The 26263-nt window shown below is 35.8% G+C and overlaps 1 protein-coding gene across 2 annotated transcripts in view; it reads left to right on the forward strand.

Annotated features, from left to right (window-relative positions):
• Nucleotides 1-26263, forward strand: part of LOC108715734 (unconventional myosin-XVIIIb) — a 292122-nt gene that overhangs the window by 64633 nt on the left and 201226 nt on the right. For both annotated transcript variants that reach the window (XM_041566121.1, XM_018261163.2), the window contains one exon: nucleotides 22771-22941. In XM_041566121.1, coding sequence (XP_041422055.1) covers nucleotides 22771-22941 — 171 coding nt within the window. The remainder of the gene's footprint in view (nucleotides 1-22770; nucleotides 22942-26263) is intronic.

Below are 26263 nucleotides of genomic sequence, written 5' to 3' on the forward strand. Positions count from 1 at the left end.
CCTTTTCCATAATGGATTTGCCTAGTGCAGTCCCATTAAGTCAGCATTGACTACTCAAATGTAATTCCTGCCCCTGTATTTCAACTATTTTGTGTGTTGGCTTTATACTACAGATTTATATTCTTTTTGGAGCATGTTTGGCTTATTTGTGCCCACTGGGCCCTACTTAGAATCCGGGCCTGGATGCAGTTGCAACAACTTTAACTGTTAAGATTACAGAAACCTGCCGTTACATAAAAAATATATTTATTTGTAATACTGCAAATTTGACCAGATTAATCCACTCAATATTCTGTGTCCTTGGTAAAGATCTTGGTAATAAATATTCTGTGCCTTGTTAAAATCGAATAACTGTATTAATCAGTGGTATTTTTCACCAGTGGGATTATATTAACAGCATGCGTGCTATCTAAAATCAAAACATTTATATAAAAAGTATATATATTAATTTTGGATGTAGAATAGAAAGATGCATCGTCATGCTTACAGGCCATAAAGTTGTCTATTGTTTAAAAAAAAAACCCAGAATATAATAGTGTTAGGCACCCCCTCCCAGTGATTATAATCACTTAACTGATACTATAAGCAGGTACAGAATGAAAACATTTTCTGCTAACTGGGGCACTAGCCCAGGGTATCAGGTGAGCTCATTGAACATTTTAACTTTCCTTCTCTTTAAAGGACTTTTAATACTTTGTGTTTTGTTAAACAGAATGACCACCTCTTTGTTTATTTTAAATTTTGCACTTTGTACATATGAACAAGAGGAGTTTTGGTTGCCAGAGCATAAGTATAAATCTTTATTCCAAGTACTTTTGTTTTAAACACAGGTTTTACTTGATTTACTTTTGATCCATAACACTGTCCTATTTTTAGTTTTAACTACTTTGACCATAAATCTATACAAAAATGCCTCTAACTATACATGTAGGAAAGACAGTCTAAAAATGAGATTCAAAAGGTCCTATTTTCTTATTAGGTTTATGTTCTCTAGAAGTCATCCACAATACCATTACTCTCCTACCTACACTTAGACCAATTACTGGAAATGATGTATTTCAGTCCCTTGCAGCAGCAGGGACTTTAAAGAATGTGTATTAACATGGAGCTCAGAATCCCCGCTCCGTTATCGATTCCCCTGTCTTGTGCCTAAGAGAGAAATGAAATGAAAGAAAACGCAGATAAAAAATGAATCAAAGCAAGGTAAGAAACAAATCTCAGAGGAGGCCCTTTGAAAGCACCGAACCTTTTAGGATTTGATAGACATTTCTGACTGCTTTCTTTTTCTGGCTATCTTTTGAAGTTTTTTCCCTGTGTCGCCCATCTCTTCTCTGGCACTCTGCCATTGACACCTGCTCCTGCTTTAGAGTATAAAGAGGGACTCAAATGTCTCATTTCGGGGTGAAGAAAGTGTCAGCACTAGCCCAATCATTATCATGCTCCCTATTGTCACTTTCAAATTAAGGCACTGATTTAGGTTCACATACACATGAAAAGAAGAGACATAAGTCCATCAAGTTCATCCTATTTCCAGTGATACTACAGGCAAGCAAAATAAAAACACTTTCAAATTCACTTGGCTTGGGATTAAAAATGTAACTATCCTCTGAATACAAAAAAACAGTAATGTGATATATACGTCTTAGATGAATATAGTTTTCTTTTATTACAATTTTTTTTTTAAATCTATCATGTGATGTGTTATTCACTGAAATCTCGTTCATACCAGTTTTCATTGTCTCTTGTTTTTTTGTTGTCATTTTTTTGAAGCAAACATTTTACTTGAGGGCTGTGTGCAGGCCCTGCTTTGACATAAAGTTATCACACTGTACACTTCATTCAACATACAGTATCTTTTTTTTTTCCTTTTTACATGATAACATCTCACCAGTTACTTACCCTCTCATTTTTGCCATAGGCATAAACAAAAATAAACAGTTCAGTGAGGACTTAATTCAGCACCACAGTTATTAGTGAATTGAAGGTCACCATATTAATTGAGAATTTAAAGGAACAGTAACACCAAAGAATAAAAAAAGTATTTTAATGGAATGACAATTTAATGTACTGTTGCCCTCCACTGATAAACTGATGTGTTTGCTATAGAAACACTACTATAGTTTATATAAATAAGCTGCATTGTAGCCGTGGTGGCAGCCATTCAAGCAAAGGATACACAACAGAATCCCATGGTATTCTACAGAGCTTTTCTGTTATCTGCTGCGTATCCTGTGCCTTTTTCAGCTTTGAGGCTGAAATTATTGTATAAAGTGCCAACATATACTTCAGTGCTACATGAAGGGGCAAATTTATCAAAATGTGAGATAAGACCCACTTTTTATTCATTCCTACGGAATTTTTAAAAACATATTTTTCAATGGGCGAAAGTAAGCATTCAGCTTTTTAAAAAATACATTCTACAAACCCCATAGGAACGCATAGAGTTTTTCTGTGATGAGCTCTATTCTCACATTTTGATAGATGTGTAGTGATGGACGAATTTGTGCCGAATTCGCAAAACAGCGAAAAATTCGTGAAACGGCGCCGGCGTCTCGTTTTTGACGCTGGCGTCCGTTTTTGACGCCGGCGCCCGCTTTTGACGCCGGCGTCCGTTTTTTCAGAAAAACATTTTTTGACACTGGTGAATTTTTGCCGTGAATTTTCGTGGGCGTTTTGCGGATTTATTCGCTGGCGGTGAATCCCGCAAATTCGCCGCGAATTCGCGCCTGGCGAATAAATTCGCCCATCACTATAGATGTGCCCCAAATTGACATCAACTTTTATATTTATACAAAACTGTTTACTTATAATTTAACCATGACAGCACCAAGTTCCTATTGATAGGCTATTTAAAAAATATGCTTCATATTAATAATGCAAAAAAGTCTGATTCTTTTAGAATGACCTCATATAGTATCATGCATTATACTATACAAAGCAAAGTATGAAAAGTAAACATATAATTTCATGGGGGCAGATTTTCCTTTATAAGCAAGTGGCCATACTGAAGTGTGAAGCAAATGCTTTTCGGTGGATATCTAGTAGGCTGACAGACTGGCTGTGACTACTGCTCTGGCAAACCCTCATACATTTGCTAGCAAATAATGATGAGTCAAAGGTCACATGCATCAGAATGTCAGAAGGTTCTGAACCCAATCAAGATAAAAATATACTGCTCCATTAATATTATTGCAATTAAACACTGGGTAGATGTGTTATATGTTTTAAATCTAGAAGTTGAATGTTTATTGAAATCTATCTAGTGGTAATAGACTCTTTTATTAGTGATGGGCGAATTTGCGCCGAATTTCGCGCGAAATTCGCGAAACGGCGAAAAATTTGCGAAACGGCGCCGGCGTCTCGTTTTTGACGCCGGCGCCCGTTTTTTCGACGCCGGCGCCCGTTTTTGACGAATTTTTTCGGCGAATTTTCGCGGGTGTTTCGCGAATTTATTCGCTGGACGCGAATCGCGCAAATTCGCCGCGAATTCGCGCAAATTCGCCGCGAATTCGCGCCTGGCGAATAAATTCGCCAATCACTATCTTTTATGCAATGAAAGTCTTCTGAAAACAAAAGCTACATAGTATTGTCTTAAAAAACAAAAATGAGAAATAGGGATTTAACTCTCACTTAAGAATTATAGGAGATATGGCAATTACTTCTTTTTATTTTTTATAAAAAAACATGATGTGATGTCGTTTTCCTTCAGTTCATGAAGACAGGGGCAATGCCTAGAAATGATTTCATTAAATTATTGCACATGAATTTATGACTCCCGTTAATAGAGCTATACCTATAATAAATAAATTGGCTTTGACAGAATGATTCATTTGCTACATCTAAAAGGAGAAGGAACGTAATTTACCACTTGGGGGTGCCAGAGGTTAGGCACCCCAAGTGAATGTATTTACTTACCTGAAACCCCAGGCCGGTGCTCCTATCAGCAGAAAACTGCACTGACCCGGGGTTATTCCAGTGAGCACCATGGAGCTCTTCCGGCTTCTTCCTTCTTCTCGCGCTGCGCATGTGCATTAGAGTTTAACTAAAAAGCAAGCCGGGTTTTTCATTCTACTGCTCATGTGTCTGCCCCGGGAAATTTGAAGAAAGAAGAAGCCGGAAAGGGAAGCGATCCATGGTGCTTGCTGGAAAACCCTGGGCCGGTGCAGTTTTCTATTGATAGGAGCACCGGCCCAAGGTTTCAGGTAAGTCAATACATTCACTTGGAGGTGCCTAACATTTGGCACCCCCAAGTGGTAAACAACTTTCCTTCTCCTTTAAAACCTTAATTTTTCCATTTGTCATTCCATTTAAGGCATTAATATGTGAATGCTCTCAGATATACTAGCTGCACTATAAATGTAACAACAAAACTTCTCATTTTTTCTGGGTCTTGAAAGAGGACTTCTGAGATCCTTGATTACTACAAGGGAAGAACAAGTGGTGGTACTAACCATATGACTTCATGGAATTACTGAAACTGGTTGCTCACCTTTAAAATAAGCTTTTAATATGTCATAGACATTGACATGCTGAGACAAATCTCAGTTGGTCCTCATTTTTTATGTTTGGCAGAGTATAAATGAGAGTATTTTCCTTATGGCAGAAGTATTCATATTACATGTAGCTCCCACGTCATGCATGAAACCTACATTTAACCGAATGAGGTATTTTTAGTAGAAACTCATTTTAAACAGATCCGGTATATGCTATTCAAAGAAATGTAAAATAGTCTCTAAACTAGATTATTACCTCTCATTTTAGGTAAATAAGGGTTAATGCATATACTTTGTGTACTGCATGCCCTTGAGGCCTACAGTAATTAAAATAAGCCAAAATGTTCTTAGCCATGGTTTAATGGTATTTTGCACTGCACTTACTGAGTCACCTGTGGCTTTTCCCATGCGTGGCAATAGAACGAGCGCAAAGAATAATTTGATTTAATTGTTCACAGCAGCACCCACACAAACATAGGGAAAAATACAATTTCCATGCAGATACAATGGAGTAATGGAAGGAAGCAATGCTAACTATTGTGCCATCATGCTTTTATGCATGTTGTTTACTGATTACTGATTATCATTTAAAAAGAAGCATAAAATATTATTCTTTTGTAACTTAAAGTTTATTGAACTTAAAAGTTTTCATAATACAATCAAAATATAATTAAAGGAGATAGAAAAAAAGGGAAAAAAGAAATGATATGAAGTGAAGATTATAAAACAAACAGACAAACTGAGTTATGTTTCTGCTTTAACAATAATTCAATATTGTTATATAATATCCACTTGCAATAAGGGCTATAATACTCTCAGTATACAGGTTCTGCATTACATCATTTTCCCGGTTCATCACCTAGATGTACTATCAGGGCATTCCACTTGAGATAGTGGGATCAGTTCCTAAGGATTTAGGTGTCAGAGGGCCTAGCCTGAATCTCATATTGCTTCTTAAACTCCTATGAACTTCTGTTGTTGTCGGGGGTAGAGGTCTTTTTCATTTCACTGCTATAGCTATGTGAGCAGCGGTGAATGCATTGCTTATCTGTTTCTTTGAGGGGTTTGAAAAGCCCTTCACAGACTTTCCCAGTAACAATGTTACCTCTTTGTGAGTAACCTGCTCAATAATTCTCTGTATCTCCTTCCAGAAATGTGAGGTGTGGGGACATGTACAAAGAAGGTGCTATAGTCAGTGTAAGTCTTGACAGCCCCTCCAGCATGAGCTGGGAACAGGGGTTTGATACCATATCATCAATATCTTGTAAATACTCTTTTTTTGGTTTATTCAAGTAAACTTTTTTTTTTTTTGCATTCAGCCATATTGACTCCCAATCCTACAGTTCTAAAGTAATACCCAAATCTTGCTCCCAGTATAAATACTGTATGTTTTGGAGGGTTCATGTCTGGCGTGAAGAGTACGATTTTGTAAACCTGTGAATTTTTTGTGGCAACCATTCTTAGCTAATTTCTCAAGTAAAGATAAAGAGGGACCCTCTCGTGCTATGACAAAAGGGCTAACGAAGTGACTTATTTGCAAAAATTCTTCACATTTTACAATTTCTGGATTTATTTATGTCCGCACTAGAGAAGTTGTAATGCGTCATGGGTGATAAGTTCATATACCCTAAAAATACCCTTAGCTTGCCAGGTTTAACAAAATCATTTCTGCATTCTTGGTGGAAAGGAAGGATTTTTAGTTGTGGAGGTTAATAATGAATTGTCTGAACTTAATTTATTTGTATTACACAGTCTCTTCTGCACCAGTAGAATCATTCTGGTTGAATTTAGGATGGATCAGGGGTAATCCATAGGAAAGCTCCCAAATGGAATGGGCGGACATATATATCTCACATATCTTTGAGCAAATTGAGTTATTATTGAATGAAGACCATGCTAGGATAAGGCGTGGGTGAGCTGCATCATGATATTTTTGAATGGAGGGAACTCCCAGCCGCCAATGTAATTTATCTGCCCCAAAAGAACCCATAAAAGGCTGTTTACATTAGTTGGCATCTTGGCGGAGACTAGCACTGGGAGAATTCAAATAGGTACATAAATATTGGCAAAATGTTTTTTTATGGCTGCTTTACACCAGAACCAAACCAAGTAGACCACTTATGCATAGACAATTTTGTTTAATGACCAAGTAGGGGAACATTTTGCTTAAATAGAACAGCAAAGTGAAGAGTAAGACTTACTCCTAAATAAAATATTGTTTAATTGTTTCCTGAAGACCATGCCTTGGATAATATATAGACTTTGTTTTACTTTGATTGTCATGATTCTGATTTCAAGAGCAAGTGAGTAACGTAACCATTACTCTTCATTTCCTGGCTTCAGTCTTTCCATACAGTATGCTTGTCTAATTGTGAATGTTTCTGATACATAAACTATGATTAGTAGCAAAACAGCAGGCTGGATCCACACAGCTCTGCATTGATAATTACCTGTCAGAAAACTCTTCTGCTGAAAAAATGTGCATGAACTATTTGGTACAACTCCAATGATCAGCATCTAAGCATATTCCTTGGGCATTTTCTGCCTAGCTTGTCAGGCAGAAAGGTGGATTGAAATATCTGTCACTGAAAAAACATGTTAGCTGCAGAATTTGAAGGTTGCACGATATGACATGTGGGTATTGGAGGTAAATATATTTTCATTTTTAACAGTCTAAGATAAGTCAATTTCAATAAAAATGGACAACATTATATGAGTGAATTGTATTGTCGTCTTTAAGTAAAAACAGTATGTAATGGACAGAGATAATGAAAACTGATGTAAAAAAGTGGTGAAAGTGAAGAGAGGGAATAATAAAGGTATATGAGGAAAGGTTGAAAACAAGGAAAATAATTCTGAACATGTAGAAAAAGAGGCAAAGTGTGCAAGAATGAGATTTATTCAAAAAGGTGTGTGGAGATTGAAATTAGGTAAAGAGAAAGGTCAAAAAACATTTTGACGCCTATTGACTTCAATGCGTTTCGAAAATTTTTCGCTGTTTTGCGAATTTTTAGAGAAGCGAAATGGGCCAGATTCACCCATCACTAGTCATAATCTGATTATATAATTATTGCTTAATTGTGATAGCTAGGATCTCTGTGGTATCCATAACCACAATGGTCCCAACTTAATGTGACAATGTAATAATTTGGTGCAATATTCAGCAGGGGCAAATTGAATAATAAATTGTAGGTATTGGCAACTAATATACTGTGTGCACTATATTTTCTTTATTTCTATATTGATGTTATGTACAGGCATGGGACCTGTAAACCAGAATGCTTAGGATCTGTGGATTTCCAGATAAGGGATCTTTCGGTTATTTGGATCTCGACTAGAGAATCATGTAAACATTAAATAAACCCAATAGGATTGTTTTGCCTCTAATAAGGATGAATCATATGTTAGTTTGGATAAAGTACAAAGTACTGTTTTATTACTACAGAGAAAAAGGAAATCATTTTAAAAAATTTGGATACAATGGAGTCTATGGGAGACAGCCATCCTGTAGTTTGGAGCTTTCTGGATAACAGGTTTCCAGATAACAGATCCCATACCTGTATACATACAAGTTAAAACTTAAAATTCTATAACCTTGGCTTTAGCATTGGGCTCAATTCTTTTCAATAAAAATTATATATTTAAAGATGGACTCCCGTTGTTTATTATGAAGAAGTTATTATTTTCAAGTCACCTGTTTAAAATCTTTAATACATGAACAATATACATTTGAAAAACAGTTTGCGTTTAAATAAACAATGAGTGAATTCAAATAAAGGTGTGAAATCCATGGGGCCCTTTTCTGTCAGTGAAACCTGCCTTTCCTAATCTATGCTACAAAGAGATGCCAATGAGCATCAGGCGAGTCCAACTTGCTCCGTTCTCAGGAGAAATAACTCCTTGAACCTGCATTCACTCACGTCTTCTGCGCCTCGGAGATGTTGTGACCTTTAAATAAATGATAAAGGAATGACATTTTAGTGTTCATCTTTACCAAAAGCTAGCAGACCACAAGTGTATTCAGGGCCAGGTCCAGTGTGTTACATGAAATAATGAGGATGGCTACATTATTAATTATAGTGACACAGGAACTGTATGGCTGATGAAGAAAGTATCTGCAATGCCCACTGAATGACATTGAGATACAAAATGTACAGGTTCCATGCATGCAGGTAACAGTTTCAAATAAAACAACAGCTCCATGTTTGTGGAAAGTCGACTGCAAACTTAAGCTGGCCATAGACGCAAAGATCTCATCGTACGAATCGAGGATTCGTACGATTTTCGGACCGTGTGTGGAGAGTCCCGACATTTTTCATCCGGCGGAGATCGGTCGTTTGGTCAATCGGACAGGTTAGAAAATTTCTGTTGGCTGCGGGTAATATCTCTGCATGTATTGCCGATCGTACGATTTTCAGTGGGAGACTGTCACTAGCTTTGTCTATCGTACGATTGCTGTCAGGGGCAGAACATCGGCTGATCTGTTCTTTGCCTACTTTATTTGGTCGGAATGGTAAGACTTTGATCTGAATGGTTAGTGGCAGGTCGGGAGATGGGGAAGTCCGATCGTACATTGATTCGTATGATCGGATCTTTGCATCTGTGGCCAGCTTAACAGTGTAACATATACAGTTACAATAGGTTAAAGGGATTCCAAGGCTGTGGTGTCAAGCTTATTGACATTGTATTATTTGGGCTATGCAATAATGGTTGCAGTCATTAAGGGGGTTATTCATCAAAGGTCCAATTTTAGAGCTGTGTGAGCTTTCTTAAACCTCGAATGAACTTAATTCAATTCACAACTTGAATGGTTTCTAATCTAACAAAAAACTTGAATGTAAAAAAACTCAAATCAGTGAGTTCGGGGTTAACAACCCAAAAAACTTAAATTAATCGAGTTTTCGGTGAATGAAAAACTGGAATCACTCAAATTGATCAAATTTTCGAGGGAAACCCTCCAAAAAACTCAAACATCATGAAGGCTATCAAGGGACCTCTGCCATTGACTCTTACATTACCTTAACTGGTTTTAGATGCTGTATTTTCGGATTACAGCTATTTCCAGGGTCGGGGTATAATAAATCTTGAAAAATGTTGAGTTTTTAAAAAAAACAATTATCATGAATAGCGATGCATTGGATCATATTGATGTGGGTGTAATGGAGGGTTTGAAGTAGTTAATGCACTGTCCCCAGATACTCCCACTTAGTGGACATTGAGGAGGGAATTCCTACACAAAGAACAAATAAATGAATAGAAAAATGTATCGTTTACATTAAATCTTCCAGTGACTGTATAGTAATGACCTCTGTGCAATGCTAAAGTTGACCTCAAGTAACTCATTTATTGATGTTCTATGTTCCCATGTGGCCTTGTCCACTTTCTTCTTCTTTTCCTATCTTCAGTTTACAGAAAGCGGGATTCTAAGGCAATTTAATTTTTTTTTTTTGGTATACAAGCACTAGCAATCAGACTTTGGTTTATAGGAGTAGAGAATGAATCCAGGATGGCAGAATAGATAATTAAATGATATGTATAATAGTATTATCAATAATAATAATAATGTAACGTTGTAATCAGAAGGTTTTCTGGCTGCTGCATTCTGATCCCAGCAGTTAAAAAGCACTTTACATTTCAGATTGAGAGAGACAGAAAATCAAGTTAAAATAATTCAAAAGCCACAAAAATGGAAAGATGAGGTTTAAGGGCAATTGTATAGTTTCAAGTTTAAAGAACTAAAACAGGATTAGGCAAGAGAATTTTTTTTCCACAAAACACATTTGACTTTTCCTATACAACCACAATATTTAGAGTATAGTCATGGTCACTTTTTTTGTTTTGTTTTCTTTTTCAGTTTGCATTTTTCTGTGCGATTTATCACATCTCGACCATGGAATCCGTTTGAAAACGAATTCAAATATGCGCAACCAAAAACCTGCAGGGTTCATTTACAAGTCAATGGCAAAGGTCCATTGGGTCAGGACTATTTGATTGAATATTAGACGTTCAATTTTTTTCTAAAGGGGTTGTTCAACTTTGAGTTAACTTTTAGTATGATGTAGAGCATGATATCCTGAGACAATTTACAGCTGGTTTAGACTTTTTTATTATGTCTGGTTTTTGAGATATTTAGCTTTTTATTTTTCAGTTCACCAGTCTGCTAGTTCAGTAATCTGGTTGCTAGGGTCCAATTTACCCTAACAACCATGAATTCATATGAATGAGAGACTGAAATATGAGTAAGAGAGGCCTGAATAGAAAGATGAGTAATGAAAAGTAGCAATAACAATAAAAGTGTAGCCTTACAGAACATATGTTTTTAGATGAGGGTGATCCCCATTTGAAATCTGAGTCAGGAGGAAAAGGCAAATCATTTAAAAACTATACAAAATAAATAATGAAGACCAATAGAAAAGTTGATTAGAAGTAGCCATTCTATAACATACTAAAAGTTAACTTGAAGGTGAACCACCTCTTTAAATAACCTCTCATTCGAGTTGTGAGTATATTTGAAATTTATTACAGTAAGAAAATTCACATAAATTCGAAATTCGATCTTTGATAAATCTGCCCTTAAATGTGCATTAGTACATGTCTTCTGACTGAGAAGGCTACTTCTACAGGCTACATTTAACCCTTTATATACAAGCCGATTTCCTGTGATCAGGATTGTTAGTTTCCAGGCAACCCGCCATCCTGCTTTGAATAAATTCTCATCTAGAAAAACAGAATAGATGGCGTCAGTTCTTTTCTACTTTCAGTGTCAGTGAAGTATCACAAAGTAGGATTTCTGTTCTTAAGAAAAACAAATAGAAAAAAAATGTATAAAATAACTTTAGAAAGTGCTGTGTATGGCGTTTTTTCCCAAAACAAGCCATTAGCTCTATCGTATTATGTTAGCGTCACTTATACATTTGACTCCAAAATCCAGTTAATGAAAGTACAACTTACTCTACATTGAAATGTAAACTCACATCAAGAACTGGCAAAATATAATTGAGAATCATATATTTCTGGATAGCATGTATAGTCTTTTTTTTGGCATCTCTATATTAAACTGGCTATTTCATAAGTAAACTACACTAGTCATCAGTGATAACATTTGCCAACATAAATGACAAACTTTTAGAAAATTAAAGGAAACCATCCCACATGAATATGAATATCATGAATATATACTGTACATGAGTTTGATTACATTTGATTTTTTTTTTTAATGGCACACATTAAAATGATATGTAATACTAAAGTCTTTTAGGGAAGGGTAAACTTGCATCTTATAATGGCAGCTTTATCTAAGCCTCCTTAAATAAGAATGAAAGTTAATCCTATTAAAAGCCTTTTCTTAAAATGGTTGCATCGATCGAAGGTTTTTTTTTTTAGTTTAGTGCATTTCATTAGAGGCACATTGATTGTTGTTAAACATCTGTCTGCGTTGTATAAATTCTGCCTGTCAGTCTCCATGCCTGAAAATCGCTGTCATAGTTGACATGGAATTTGCATACTGAAATTGATTTTATTGATCATGCACTTTCAGTATTTACTGCTTGATCTTTTGACCTTTATGTGCCCAGTGTTATTAGAAATAATATACAGGTATCGGATCCATTATCCAGAAGCCCATCATCGAGAAAGCTCCGAATTACAGAAAGGCCATCTCCCATAGACTCCATTATATTCAAATAATCCAAATTTTAAAAAATGATTTCCTTTTTCTCAGCAATAATAAAATAATACCTTGTACTTTTATCAAAACCAAAATGCGATTAGTCTTTATTTAAGGAAAACCAGCCTATTTGTTTTTTTTTTTTTAATGTTTACATAGTTTTCTAGTAGACTCAAGGCATGAAGAACCAAATTATGGAAACATTCATTATCCGGAAAACCCCAGTTCCTGAGCATTCTGGATAACATGTCTCATACATGTACCAACATTTATGGCACTCAAACGATTTAAATACTATAAAAACAAAACAAGTTGAACATGTATTCTAAAGAGTCTTTACCTTATCTTGTGCATATTTTAGTCATTTTTGGTATATTTAATACTGAGTTAAACAGGCAGGTCTAGTACTTTATTTATGGTTAAGCCAGGAAAGGAAAAGAGGAATCATTTACTGTATGTAGCGCTTTTCTCCCATGGGACTTTACATGATTGACACTCCTGGTATGGCAGGAAACAAGGAGATTAAATGATTTATCCAGGGTCACAAGGAGTCACTGTGGGGAATTGAACCAGGAGGATCTCTAAAATGAGATCCCACATAAAGTCCAGTTGATCTGATGGACAGTGTCAAACATGGATTTTTTTTCAAACCAATGGAATTTGATCATTATGATAATTTGATCAGTGTGATCATAATTTATAAAAAGATTGATTCAACTGAAATCCTGTAGGAAATCAGGTCATAGATAAATCTGCCTCATACGTTTATAAAACAAGAGTGCAGGATCTTTATGCATTATTCCCTGATTAGTGATGAGCAAATTGCGAAATAGCAGAAAAATTCACATAACAGCAAAAGTCAATCTTCATTTTTTTCACAAAAAAATGCATTGGTCAAAGCGTGTTTTTCATTACATTTTTGGACACAAAATATGTTGAATTCAATGGGCATTTTTATGACATTTTTTGCCAAGTTAATTGGCACGTGAAAAAATGATTTAATAGTGTAACACAGAATTTTGCCACTGGTCCATGCCTGATGACATAATAAAATATATGGGTCACTGGACCTCTCCCATTGACTTATACATGAACTCGACAGGTTTTAGGTGGTGATTAGTCGAATTTGAATTGAGGCAATGCAAGTGTTCAAGCTGATGTGGTTTCATCTAGGCTTATTTTCCTTCTTTTATACAATGCCCACTTATTCTGCACCATAGTGAAACATAGAATAGTCCAAAGAAAAATCAAATTAATTAGTGGGATATATTCTGACAGTTATAACCAGCTTCATGTAGTATATATTGATTTATATTTTTCTTGAAAATGTACCCACTGTAGAAAATGTGCTTGCTTGTCTACTTATTTCTAGCCTTGTTTTATCAGTTTCTGCCATTTCAGTGGTGACACTCCATACACAAAAGATTCTTCAGTGGTTACCCTGATATTAACCCCAATTTTGTAGGCAATTATGTGTAATATATGGTGATGCTTTTACATGGTGCTAAAAATTAATATTATCTTTAAAAATGGCCCCTTTGTTAGAGCTCCCTATAGATGTTCACTGGTCCCTGTCTCTGTTTCAAATGAGAGGTGGGCTTTCCTAATGGTCCCTGCCAGAAGCACAGTAGGAGGGGGACAGCCAATCACAGCCCTGCAGTCACACAAGGCTTCAGTTCCCTATCAGGTCCTGCTAGCTGCTGATTGGTTCCAATCCTACAGTGCAGTGAGCTGAGAGCCGCTGGCTCTCCTGCACAGCCTGGAAATTCAGGGAGCAGGAAGTGGAAGAGAAGGGAGGGATTATTAGGGTCTTTGCAGAAATATTCAATTAATCAGCCTGAAACACTACTTTTTTAAGTACAATTCTTCTATATCTAAATGAGTATAACCCACTGGCAAGTTCTTATTTGTTTTACACAAAATGTCTCCTTTAAAGTACTGTAGGCATTACAATAATAAATAAATTAGATCTAGATCACTGGAAAATAGGTGGGTTAAATATCCACCCCTCCTCAAAAAATGGAAAAAAGATTTTGGCTAAAAATTAAGATACTATAAATTTTTGAAATACAGGTATGGGATCTGTTATCCAGAATGCTCGGGACCTGATGTTTTCTGGATAAGGGATCTTTCCATAATTTGAAACTTCATACCTTAAATACACACCAATCTTTGTGGCAGCGCACTCCGGGATCTTTTTGGAAGAATCGCTCCGTTCCCTGATTATAGGTAAAATCACAGTCTTTATTAACACATGTGATTAACAAGTAAAAGCAGTGTCTGAGGTCCGACGCGTTTTGTGTCTACACAGGAAGTACACACTAAGCAGTGAGCAGTGACCGTGCAGAAGCCGAGGGTCAGCCTAATGGATGTGGGATTAACAATGGAACCCCCGGGATTTAGCGCTGGACATTTCTTCTTTTCGTTGTTGAAATTCATACCTTAAATTTACAAGAAAATCTCTTAAACATTAAATAAATCCAATAGGCTGGTTTTGCCTCCAATAAGGATTAATTATATATTAGTTTGGATCATGTACTTTTTTATTATTACAGAAAAAAGGAAATTGTTTATAAAAATCTGGATAAAATAGAGTCTATGGTTGATGGCCTTCCTGTAATTTTAAACTTTCTGGATAATGGGTTTCTGGATAACGGATCTCATACCTGAAAAAATATGTTTATATAACCCTAATTTGGTTACTGTCTCTTTGAATAGAAACTTACCCTTGGCAATCCAGGGGCCCTGAGTGCCTTTTGCGTATGAAAAGTACCTGGAGCTGGGAATTACAGCGCAGTGCCTCCACCTAGGGAACACTGAGGAACACACCGAAGGGGGGTTCCACTAAGGATAATAAAACACACAGTTTGCATATGAACAAATATAAACTTCATATAAACTGTAGTAAACACTTGGGCAACTAATACAACATGTACTCCTGCACTGGGGATACGCGGGACACTACATAAATCACTATGTTGCTTCAACACAGTCCTTGTTAAATATCAAAATCACAATTCTCCGGAAGGGGTTAATAACCACGCAGTTCAAATGAAATGTCCCTTCCCCAGAGCTCTTATTGCCCAGGTAGCGCTACCAATTCCAAAAAGTACCTTTCCTTTTGGAAGTTAGCAGCAGCTTCAACGTAGCAGGTAAATACACCAGACTTGTCTTCACTTTGGGGCCCCACGCTTGTATCCTTGCCAGTATCCTTCCTTGGGTGGCTCACTCACCGGGGTGCTCTGAGAGGTAATCACACTGGACATTATAGGCAGGATATAGGATAAATTCACCAGTGGCACCTTTCTCCTTCTGAGTCTCTAGCAGCTTGGCAGGGAACAGGCTGGACTCAATCTGTACCTCCACAGATTCCACAGATTTAACAGCTTCTCTGTACTTGACAGCTACTCGTGCTGGCTCTGTTCAGCTTTCTGGGAGACCCCTTGCATTTGGCTCCAAAGTTAGGCACACCCTCTCTCCCCAGGATGCACTGAGGTCCCCAGCCAATTGGATCATTCTTCAGCCTGTAACTGGGATGGTTGATGTCACAGGCAGAAAAACAGGGGAAGGATTCCTCTTGTCCCCTACATTTAGGTTATATTTTTATATGGCAAAACCCATTAGGGTTGAACACAAGAGCGAGCTAACATGGGTAAAGTATTGAATGATGTGCTGTTACTATTTATGGTCTCGGGCACATGATTGTTGTGTAAATTGGATCCAAGTGTTTGGATATAGAAAGTGACACTTTCACTATTGAAGTCGGATCCAATTGAAGAGTGTGAGGTTTGTAGGCTCCAACTTTCCTGCAGCTAACTGAATCAGGTTCTAGTGACCGCATGCCCGTCATTCACAGGCTGTTAATGAGAAGTGAAGGATGTGTTTGTTACTGTACAAACCAGGACTCTCTTATCTGAATTATATTACAGATGCTTAGTATTGAAATCACACCAAAGTCTTTAATGTGCCTAAGGCTGTTGACAGTTGATCCATACAATATTACATTTTTACTAAATGAACCGTCAGTGTCAGAAGTGTTTTTGTACTCCGAATTTTGTATTTTATTCTATAATGAGTTTTCATTAATAATACATGAAGGTATGGGGTGTACGGTTTGTAATACATGCTGCAAAAGCTTTCTTCATCCTCTTTTCTGATGCTGAATCCCTGTCACAGCATGGTACTGGCTCCTCTCACAGACAGCTTCACTAAGGTTATTGGTCTATCTTATGTGTTGAAATGCCCTTAGTTAATGTAAAATGGCATTAAAACAATTCACCTGTTGTTAGTTGGGTCCTAAACCATTGGAAAAAAACGAGTATAGTGCAAGATATATAATCTCTGTTAGAGGATTTGATGCATTATAGAAATGCCACAGCTTGATATTTATTGTGTTATGAAGCGATCTTGCCAGAAATGTTGGCATGTGTCAGGAATTCACGCAGAAGAAGATCCATATTTTTACTGAAGGAAATAAGCCTTCAGCTCAATTGTGTTTGCCATGTGCTTTGACTGTACCATGGTTTAGCTTTGTGCTATCTACTAACTTCAGAAATAACAGATTGTCCCTTATCAATAGCAGCTCAATCTGTATTATGGCACAGAGAATTTAAATTTCTGTAAAATCATTGTATAATGACATTAGGGATTTAATATGTAAAGCAGATTTAGACTACAGGTACCCAAAAACCTCTAAACTACATAAACTCTCCCATAAACTCCATTTTATCTAAATAATTCAAGTTTTTAAAAATGATTATCTATTTCTCTGTAATAAAACAGTAGCTTCTTCTTGATCCAAACTAAGATATAATTAATCCTTATTGGAAGCAAAACCAGCCTATTGGGTTTATTTAATGTTTACATGATTTTCTAGTAGACTAAAGGTATGAAGATCTGTTATTCTGGATTCTGATGCCATATCTGTACTTTTATGCATGTATATCCGGGCTGTTTGTGCTGCTTTTATTAGAGGCATATTTTGTGTTGAAGAAATATATAAAGGTAAGGAGGGAACATACAGTATGTTCTAACCTCTTTGGTCAGTGCTCATATTTCCATTTTACTTGTCTGAATTATATTAAACTCACCAAAAATTACTTGTAGTTATCCACCATTGAATACACAGGTGAATAGTTAGCAAGCTCGTCTGTAAAGACCTCTTGTCTAAATCATACAATTGCTTTGCAGCACATGATTATCAGAACCAAACTTCTCTTCTTTGACCCCTAAGATAAACAATTGTAGGAAGGCATTATGCTGTCATGGCAACAATGACTGATTTGTTCATACTCTATGCAGCTTGGAAGGGGGGCCATTGTGTTTAACAGTAAAGAATTCAGATACTTGGAATATAAAGAAAAGCTACGAGGGTTTGTTAAGATTAATTTTACTGCACTGTGAATGTGACATTCCTTGTATATGGTATTATAACTTTACTTGAACTCTAACCCTCTATTTTTTTAAAAAAACATTGCAAACAAGTGTTGAAAGCTTGTGTGGAACCATCTCTTATTTATTTTAACTTTAGATGTACTGTGAAAACAAAAGTCTTTAAAACTATGTGAGATATATATATATATATATATATATATATATATATATATATATATATATATATATATATATATAATAAATACATTTCACCGATTTGCTTGCATCTTAAGACCTGTGAGTGCTCGCCTTTTTCCAGAATATATATATATATATATATATTGATAAGATGGGTGGCACTCCGCTTCTCGACTACACCCAGTTGCACGGTTAAAGTTTTTCATATATTTCCAGAATGAACCAGCAACACAGGTTTTTTTCAATAGAAAAGTGTATTTAGTATGTTAGTAAAGCATGTTCCAGTTCCGGCTGGAACATGCTTTACTAACATACTAAATACACTTTTCTATTGAAAAAAACCTGTGTTGCTGGTTCATTCTGGAAATATATATATATATATATATATATATATATATATATATATATATATATATATACGTATATATCAACAGGAACCAGGTTATATTTTATATATATATATATATATATATATATATATATATATATATATATATATATATATATATATATATATATATATCTCCTGGAAAAAGGCGAGCACTCACAGGTCTTAAGATGCAAGAAAATCGGTGAAATTTATTGAAAATAAATAACTGACGTTTCGGCTCATCCTATAGCCTTTCTCTAAAAATTTTTTCAAACATGTGGCCAATAAATTCTATCTGAAGATTGGCAGCTATGAATGGCTTAATCTGGTGCAAATATTACTTCCTTTAATACATTATTCCATAAGAACTTTGTCCTATGTAGAAAGGCAGCCTGATTCTAGTTTGCATATTCCACTGTCTCAGGACCAAGGACAGTGGCAATTGAAAGCAGTTCCCTGAAGCTTTATTACAGTGACTCAACAGTCATGAAAATGCCATTAAGAGGCTTCATGACCAATGCATAAAGCAGGAGATTCTGTAACAAATTACCAATCATCTCAAGGTGTAAAATCCAAGTAAAAGGAGGCTGAATGCCTTCCTAACCCCAGGCCCCACACCCTCCGTGTAGCGCCTGTTGTTCCCACTAGGGTACCTAAAATACTTGTTAAGAGTGTTCTTTGCAAGTGCCTTCTTTGAAAACAAACCCAACTTTGAATTGAATTGCTCCATTTCCTTTACCAGTTCAGTTGAATAGCCCCTACAGAATAAACAGTAATGCAGAAACATAGGATGTATCTTTTATTTAACACTCTGTTAACTTTAGATTCTACGTTGTTGACTGGTAAAATATTAAATATTTAAAAAAGCATAATTCATCAAAATATGGGATACATTCAATACAGTGAGAAAAACATATCTCCTTTAAGGACGTTTTCACATAATAAACTACAGTAGATGTTTTTTTTATTGCATTGATGCTGGCCCTATGTTTCAGAACTGCATGAACTAATATATATTTATACCTTGCAATGCTCTGTGGTTTTGTTAACTCCAAGATGAAAGCAGACTTCAGTCTCTATATATGACTAAATGGAAAGGGTATACAGCACACATTTTCTTTTTTGTCCCACCTGCATCTTCAGTTTGCATCTCACTAAAAGGCACTAACACTCTACTGAGTTTATCAGTTTACAGTCACAGCTGTATAAATGTATCACACTTAGCTTGCCACCTTAATGGGGAAATCACTGCATCGCTAATGTGTCAGCTTACAAATTGTAAGCATCTTAGTAACATTGTGAGACTGAATTAACATGTGTTGTAAGTGAAGCCCTTTTGCATGTCGAGATGTGCTGAGCTGCAGTGGGAAAGGTGGGAGGGAAAGGTTAATTTGAAAATCCTGGGGTTGATGTGCAGAACTCAGATATTCCTATAGTGATATATTTGATGGCACTGTCTATGAGCAATCTTTGTTTATTGTTCCTGCAGCTTTTGCTACTTATAATCTGTACTATTATTGATAGTTTCAACCTAGTGCCAGAGAGTTCTTCTCCTCTAATTTATTTCCCTCGCTTGCTTCTTTTGATGGATCAATGGCATTACAGGAGGTCTATGAGCTGTAATAAAGATGCAATAAACAGCAGAACTGCAAGCAGGGTCACATACTTTCATAGAGAAAAATTAGGAAAATGACTGCCCTGTATATCTAGATTAAGGGGCAGATTTATTTAGGTTTGAGTTGGGTTTTCCATAAAAAGGTTATTTTTTGAAACAAAAATAGATTTTTCTGGTTAAAACAAAACTCTACATTTTTAGAGGTTTATTATAACCCGACCCTGGAAATAGCTTGAGTCTGGAAATACACCATCTAAAACCTGTCGAGGTCATGTAGCAGTCAATGGCAGAGATCCCTTGAACCATCTGAAGATGTTAATAGCCTTCATGATGTTTGAGTTTTTTTCGGAGGGTTTCATCGGAAAACTCAATCAATTTGAACAATTCAAAGTTTTTTTCACCATAAACTCAAGTTTTCGGGTTATTAACCTTGAACTCACTGATTTGATTTTTTTCTTAAATTAGAAACCATTCGAGTTGTGAGTTCATTTGAGGTCTAAAAAAACCTCTAAAATTTGACCTTTAATAATTAACCCCCTAAATGTAAAATTGCTGTATGACTAATGTGATGCTGAAGTTGGAAAGCTTTCCTTTTACTAAGCAGAATACACAGGAGCGACAACTTGTTGGTTAGCGTCATGGATTTATAAAAAAATATAGACAGAATATGTGTCATCTTTGTTCTGCTCCGTGAACTTTAGACAACATGAAAGCACAAGCTGCTTTGGCATCTTCTGATGTTTATGCTCAAACATATGCTTTTATACTCTCATTTTTCAATTCATTAATTTGTCAAAAAGCTGTTTGCTATTGTATTTTTAATGAAGATTTAAAATGTCTCAGGGACACTGAATTTGCGCTGCTGAAAAGAGTTTGTTGGCTATGTTATGCAGCAAATGCTTTGAACAGAAATTTATTCCTGCCTGTTTCTTTGTTTAATCACTTCATGTTTACTGTCTAACAAGCAAAATGGGTAGACAAACACATTAGACATATAGAGCGTGAACTCAATGTTTATCGATCCATTATTTTTTTGGCAATACAACTACAATCAGCAGACAGATATTCAGCTCCAAAATATAAAACTGCACACAATTCACTGATAAATTCTCTCTAAAGAAGCATATAGACAGATTTGAATATGCCAATATGGACAATCTAGACAACACTGAAAGTACGGGTATGGGACCCCTTATCCATAAACCTGTTATCCAGTAATCTCTGAATTACAGAAAGGCCAAAGCTCATTTTAAGCAGATACTTTCTTTTTTCTCTCTGTAATAATAAAACAGTATCTTGTACTTGATCCCAAGTAAGTTGCACAATTTGTTATTGGTGGTAAATCAATCCTGTTGAGTTCAAGGTTTGAATCATTTTTAGCAGATGGTGATCCAAATTATGTGAAGATCCCTTATCTGGAAAACCCTGGGTCCCAAGCATTCTGAATAATAGAACCTATACTTGTATTTTCTAACTCATTCGTTTAATAGATTGAAAATATATTTATATAATGTTCTACATTTATAAAAACATAACTAATAGATGTATCAACAAGTCAGTAGCGGTGGAACAAGGCACTGTTTTTGTGGTGCCAAGTTTTACTCTGCAAGGTGCCAGGTTCAGTTGTAGATGTGAAATGATGTCACTGTGACATCATGCCCTGCAGCATTATAGCTCTGAATCCAATCACATTATAACACCACATACATTGATGCTGTGACATTAGAATTTTATTTTACCAGTCCTTCACCAATATGGTGCCTGCTTTTAGGACTTACTCAAGTTCCTGTGTTCTCTTGGTCTGATTCCTGACTACTTGCCTTTGGCTTGGTCCTGACTATTCTCGATAATTGTCCAAAATGTTGTAACCTTTCATCTTCATCCCATACATGCAACATGCAGAGGCACATTTATCAAGGGTCGACTTTCGAATTCATGTGAGTTTTTATAAACTCCCATGAACTCAACTTTGACCAATTGAAATTTATTATAAAAATTGAATTATTTTGAATTATTTACACTCGTGTGAATAGGATCGACCCGAAAACTCGAATCAAATTCAAATCTAATTTGAATCGAATTTTAGAAACTCGATTTGAGTTTTTTCTCCAAAAAAACATTGAATGTCAGGAAGGCTGCAAACAACTTAAACAGCAATTCAGCCTGTTTTAGGTGGCGAATAGTCGACTTTGAGTTCTTAAAGGGCCAGTGTATGATAAATCTCAAATCGAATTTGAATTCTTTGAAAAACACAAATCGACAATCGGGTTTAGAAAAACATTCAAGTGGATGCTAATTTGCGTCTGTATTGGTGAACTTTTGGGAATTTTTTTGGTTTGTGGGATAAAAATATTAAAGTTTGCATGTACATTTTGCAGCAGAGTGCTGCTTTGGTATATGACCCTTAATAAACATAATCTGCATATTGTGATATTTTTGATCATATGAAGTTTACTTTTATATTTGATCAAAATTTTTATACGATTTTATTGAGTGTTTTCCCGCACCGATTTTTTGAGCTGATTGTACATTTGTGGATGGGAGTTTTAGTAAATACCCCCTAAATGTATGAAGATCCAAATTACATAAAGATCGATTATCCAGAAAACCCCAGGTCCCAAGCATTCTGGATAACAGGTCCAATGAAATTAAATTAGGAGTGTCTTCAATTAGTAAAATGGTGCATGCATTACTATCCAATCAAATTAAGTCAGAGTCTTAAATATATGTACAATGGACATGCATGTGTTAGGTGTTGAAGCAAAGGCAAATTATTTTTCTGCTGATGGGGTTGATGTAATATAAAGGTCTAGTAACACATAGTAAAGTTGCATTTATAGGCAACCTGTGTTAAAGCAACTACTTGGTTACTATGGGTTTCTACACCTGGTGAAAACACTGTGGCTTTTACTACATTCCCACTTTTGGCCTACCACTTTTTGCTAACGTTTTCCAGATTAATTCAAAGATATATACAAATTTATCAACTGGATGTTGGCAGGGCTAAATAAAAAAAATATTCTGTATAAATCAAAATGTTCTGTTTTTGTTTTAGTGGGCAGGAAACAGTTCATGAGATTTGAGTGGGCAAACAATGCGGCAAATGTATTGGGGTGTGATTGTGAAGAGCTCGCCACATCTGTCTTCAAACATCACCTCAAACAGATCATTCAGCAAGTGACTTCTGGATCAAGGGGCGGAAATCAAGAAGATGAAACAAAGTCAGGTAAGAATAAAAACAAAACAAGCCAATCAATGAGTGTGTGTGTGTATATATATATATATATATATATATATATATATATATATATATATATATATATATATATATATATATATATATATATATATACAAACCAAAAAGAACCGCACCCACAGAACTTTTTTTAGTGTCAAACAAATAAGTATTTTATTTCGACGTTTCGACTAACAACTTAAGCCGTCATCATTTTGCAGTGAGAATGTTTGCTCATCTCTAGTGCTCTCTGGAAAAAAAAACTTGATCACAAGAAATGGGGGCAACACATATATCTGAAAAATCAATAAATCTGCCCCTAAGTAAATGGGGCAAAGCATGTCCTAGAGTTTTTTTGGTTTTTGGATTCATTAGTTATAGTATCTTGCTTAACCAAGGCTAACAACATAGTTAATCTCCTGGTTGCATGAAATCATGGATGGATGTTCCATGTACCTAATCCCGAAGGCTTGATGGGGTGAACCCAGAGGTGGTGTTGTTGGGTACTAAGGGGTCTATTTATTATGCTGTGTAAAAAGTTGAGTGAAACATTAACAACAGACCTTTATGTTTGAAATCTAATTGCTGATTTATTGCTCTGGGCAACATAACTTCACTTAATACACAGTATGATAAATAGGCCCCTTTACTATTTACAGTAAGTATCTCACAGTGGGGCATACAGTACATTCTCTAGTGATTTAGTTCCCCTTCAAAAAATAATCTTATAGTCCAAAGCAGGGTCAGACTGGGGGGCCTGGGGCCCACTGGGGCTGCTGCCAAAGGGCACCACCTTCCGCCCGTGTACGCTTGTGTGCACTGTTTTTCCTGCGAATGCCCGGTCGCAGCAGGAAGAAGCACAGGGTGCGGATCTGGGCCGGTGGGGCCCACAAGAGCCGGGGGGCTCACTGGGGTTTTTCCTGGTGTCCCGTCAGCCCGGACCGACCCTGGTCCAAAATAATGTTTTACTATGATAAGAATATTGTTCAAATACATATTATTACATAAAAAAAATGTTTCTCAAGCTTAAATACATTGCCCTAATAAAAAAGCTATTTTCTTTGCTTTATATCTATTTGGCCTCTTCATATCCCTTTTAAAGTGGATGCTGCTTTATAATATATTCTTTTAAGTTGAGAAATTTTTTTATATAACAGTAATATTGATATTCTTATGTAACAGAACAGACTGTCCTGCAATATCCGCGGGAAAAAAAAAATCCAAGGTGTAATTTCAGAGGTCTTGGGAAGTGACATTACCTAAATCCTGAAAATTACCTTGTTAATAAAAAAGGAGAAGATATGCTCACTGTAAAATGAAGCCCATTATTTATATTGTTTCCAGGCATCAGAAGAAAGCAAAGCTTTCCCGCTCTTTGGTAGTTTATATGATTAATGATGCACTTTTATATTTTAGAGGTCCTCAAAATATAAGAAAGGCTTTGCACAAAATAGTTGTTCTGGGATATATAAGCATGGCATTTCTTAAGGAGCAACAAAGCTATCTATACTGTAGATTAAAAAAAACCCAGGGTTAAAAATACTCTACAACTCAAGTACTTTTGGATGCATTATGGTGTTCATGCAGGCGTCTTTATATGTAGGCAAACGTAATTTCTCTAGCATGAACAGAAGAAAACCCAAAAATAAAGTATTAGAATAAAGAATGAGAATTCTTTAGCGCTACAAATAGGGCATATGCTTTTGGACCAAATGGTCTTTATCTTTTGCCAATTTCCAAGTCTCAACATCCAAATCCCAATAGAGGAATTCTGTACACCTGGGCTGGTTGCTAGGAAACTGGATAACTTAGTTCAGTCTTCACGGTCTTCTGGGTTCTCTCCCTGGCAGATGTCAGAATAATAAGTGGGCTGGTCATTAGACTGCAAATGCCAAGGTCCCTAAAAGATGCAAGCTCATTGGGGGATACACAAAAATAAAAAGTGGCAAGCTAACTTTTATGTGTTTCAAAATCATTTGTGAGCATAGAAAAAAAAAACATCTTTGCGTACTAATAATACTGTCCATATTCATCATGTCTCCAGCCTGCCAAGTAATTCATTCTACTGAATATTCATCATTTATACCGAGCCAAAAGTAATACAAATATTAATTTTGAAAAAGGAAATGTCATAGAACTGACATGTTTAACATTTTTCTTAATCTACTAGTGTTGTAGGATTTTCTAGATGCTGAACCCTGAACATGAACAATCATTTATCAAGTTTTCTCTTGCAAAATGGCAAATGTCAATACTAAATAACAGTGTATGGAATGAAAAAAAAAAAACATGTTTTTTGGGGGGTTCAACTCCCCTTTAAATACATGGATGCCAGTTGTTGAAGTTAAAGTAAGGTTAACATAAAATTGTTGAGATATCTGTACTATAGATAAACATGAATTGATCTGACAATTGACGTGAAATTAATTAGGTTTGCAAAGGTATATTAGGTATATTTGTACAGAGGTTTAAAAGACCTCTACTGAAAGGTGAGCCAGCTCAGTTTAATCTCTATAACTATAGAGTCTGTATTGAATAACAAACAAGTCTTGTAGAGTGCAGAAGTATTGTAAAAAGCAAATCAATAATCATATAGCTGCTAGTAAGGAAGAATGTTTGGCTTTATTACTTAATCCTAGAGACTGTTCCTTAATTGACAGCAATGTTTTTATGGATTAAAAACAGCAATAGGCTGTCTGATTACAGTACAGTAATCTGTCTGATTAGCCAGATAGCATATGAGGAGCCATACATGCCATTGTCACCTATCTGTCAGCTGCAATGATCAACTGCAATTCCTCTCATCTACAGATGAGGATAGCGCATCAGCAGATTACATTTTCCAACTTGTCCAATCAATGAACTGTTAAATATCCATTATACATAAATATTGGTTGGGATCATCAGGGCAGACATTTTTCATTCAATCTTATCAGTATGTGTGGCTAGCTTTATGTAATATCATTTGCAAGAATTCTGTTATAATCATGTCAATGTTCCCCACATGTTTCTAGAGTACAGGAAAATCATGTAGATAAGACCTTGCATAGTAAATTTTATCTGACTGCATCCAACTGAAGGATATGTACATTAAAAAGTTGTTTTTTGTTGACATTGGCTGCTGTTTGTGTAGGGGGCATTGCCTTTGTTTAAACCTGAACAGTGTGTTCTTAGTTGAAATAAGGTGTCATTCTTACCTGTGTACTATATCTTATGTATAATTGTATAAATGGGCAAATTGTAGAAATGGAGTTTAAAGAAAGGAACCAAGAAGGAGATTGGAAAAGGCTGTGCAAATGGTAAAAAATCATAT

This window comes from Xenopus laevis, chromosome 1L (genome assembly GCF_017654675.1).
Source record: "Xenopus laevis strain J_2021 chromosome 1L, Xenopus_laevis_v10.1, whole genome shotgun sequence".
NCBI classification, from domain to species: Eukaryota; Metazoa; Chordata; class Amphibia; order Anura; family Pipidae; genus Xenopus; species Xenopus laevis.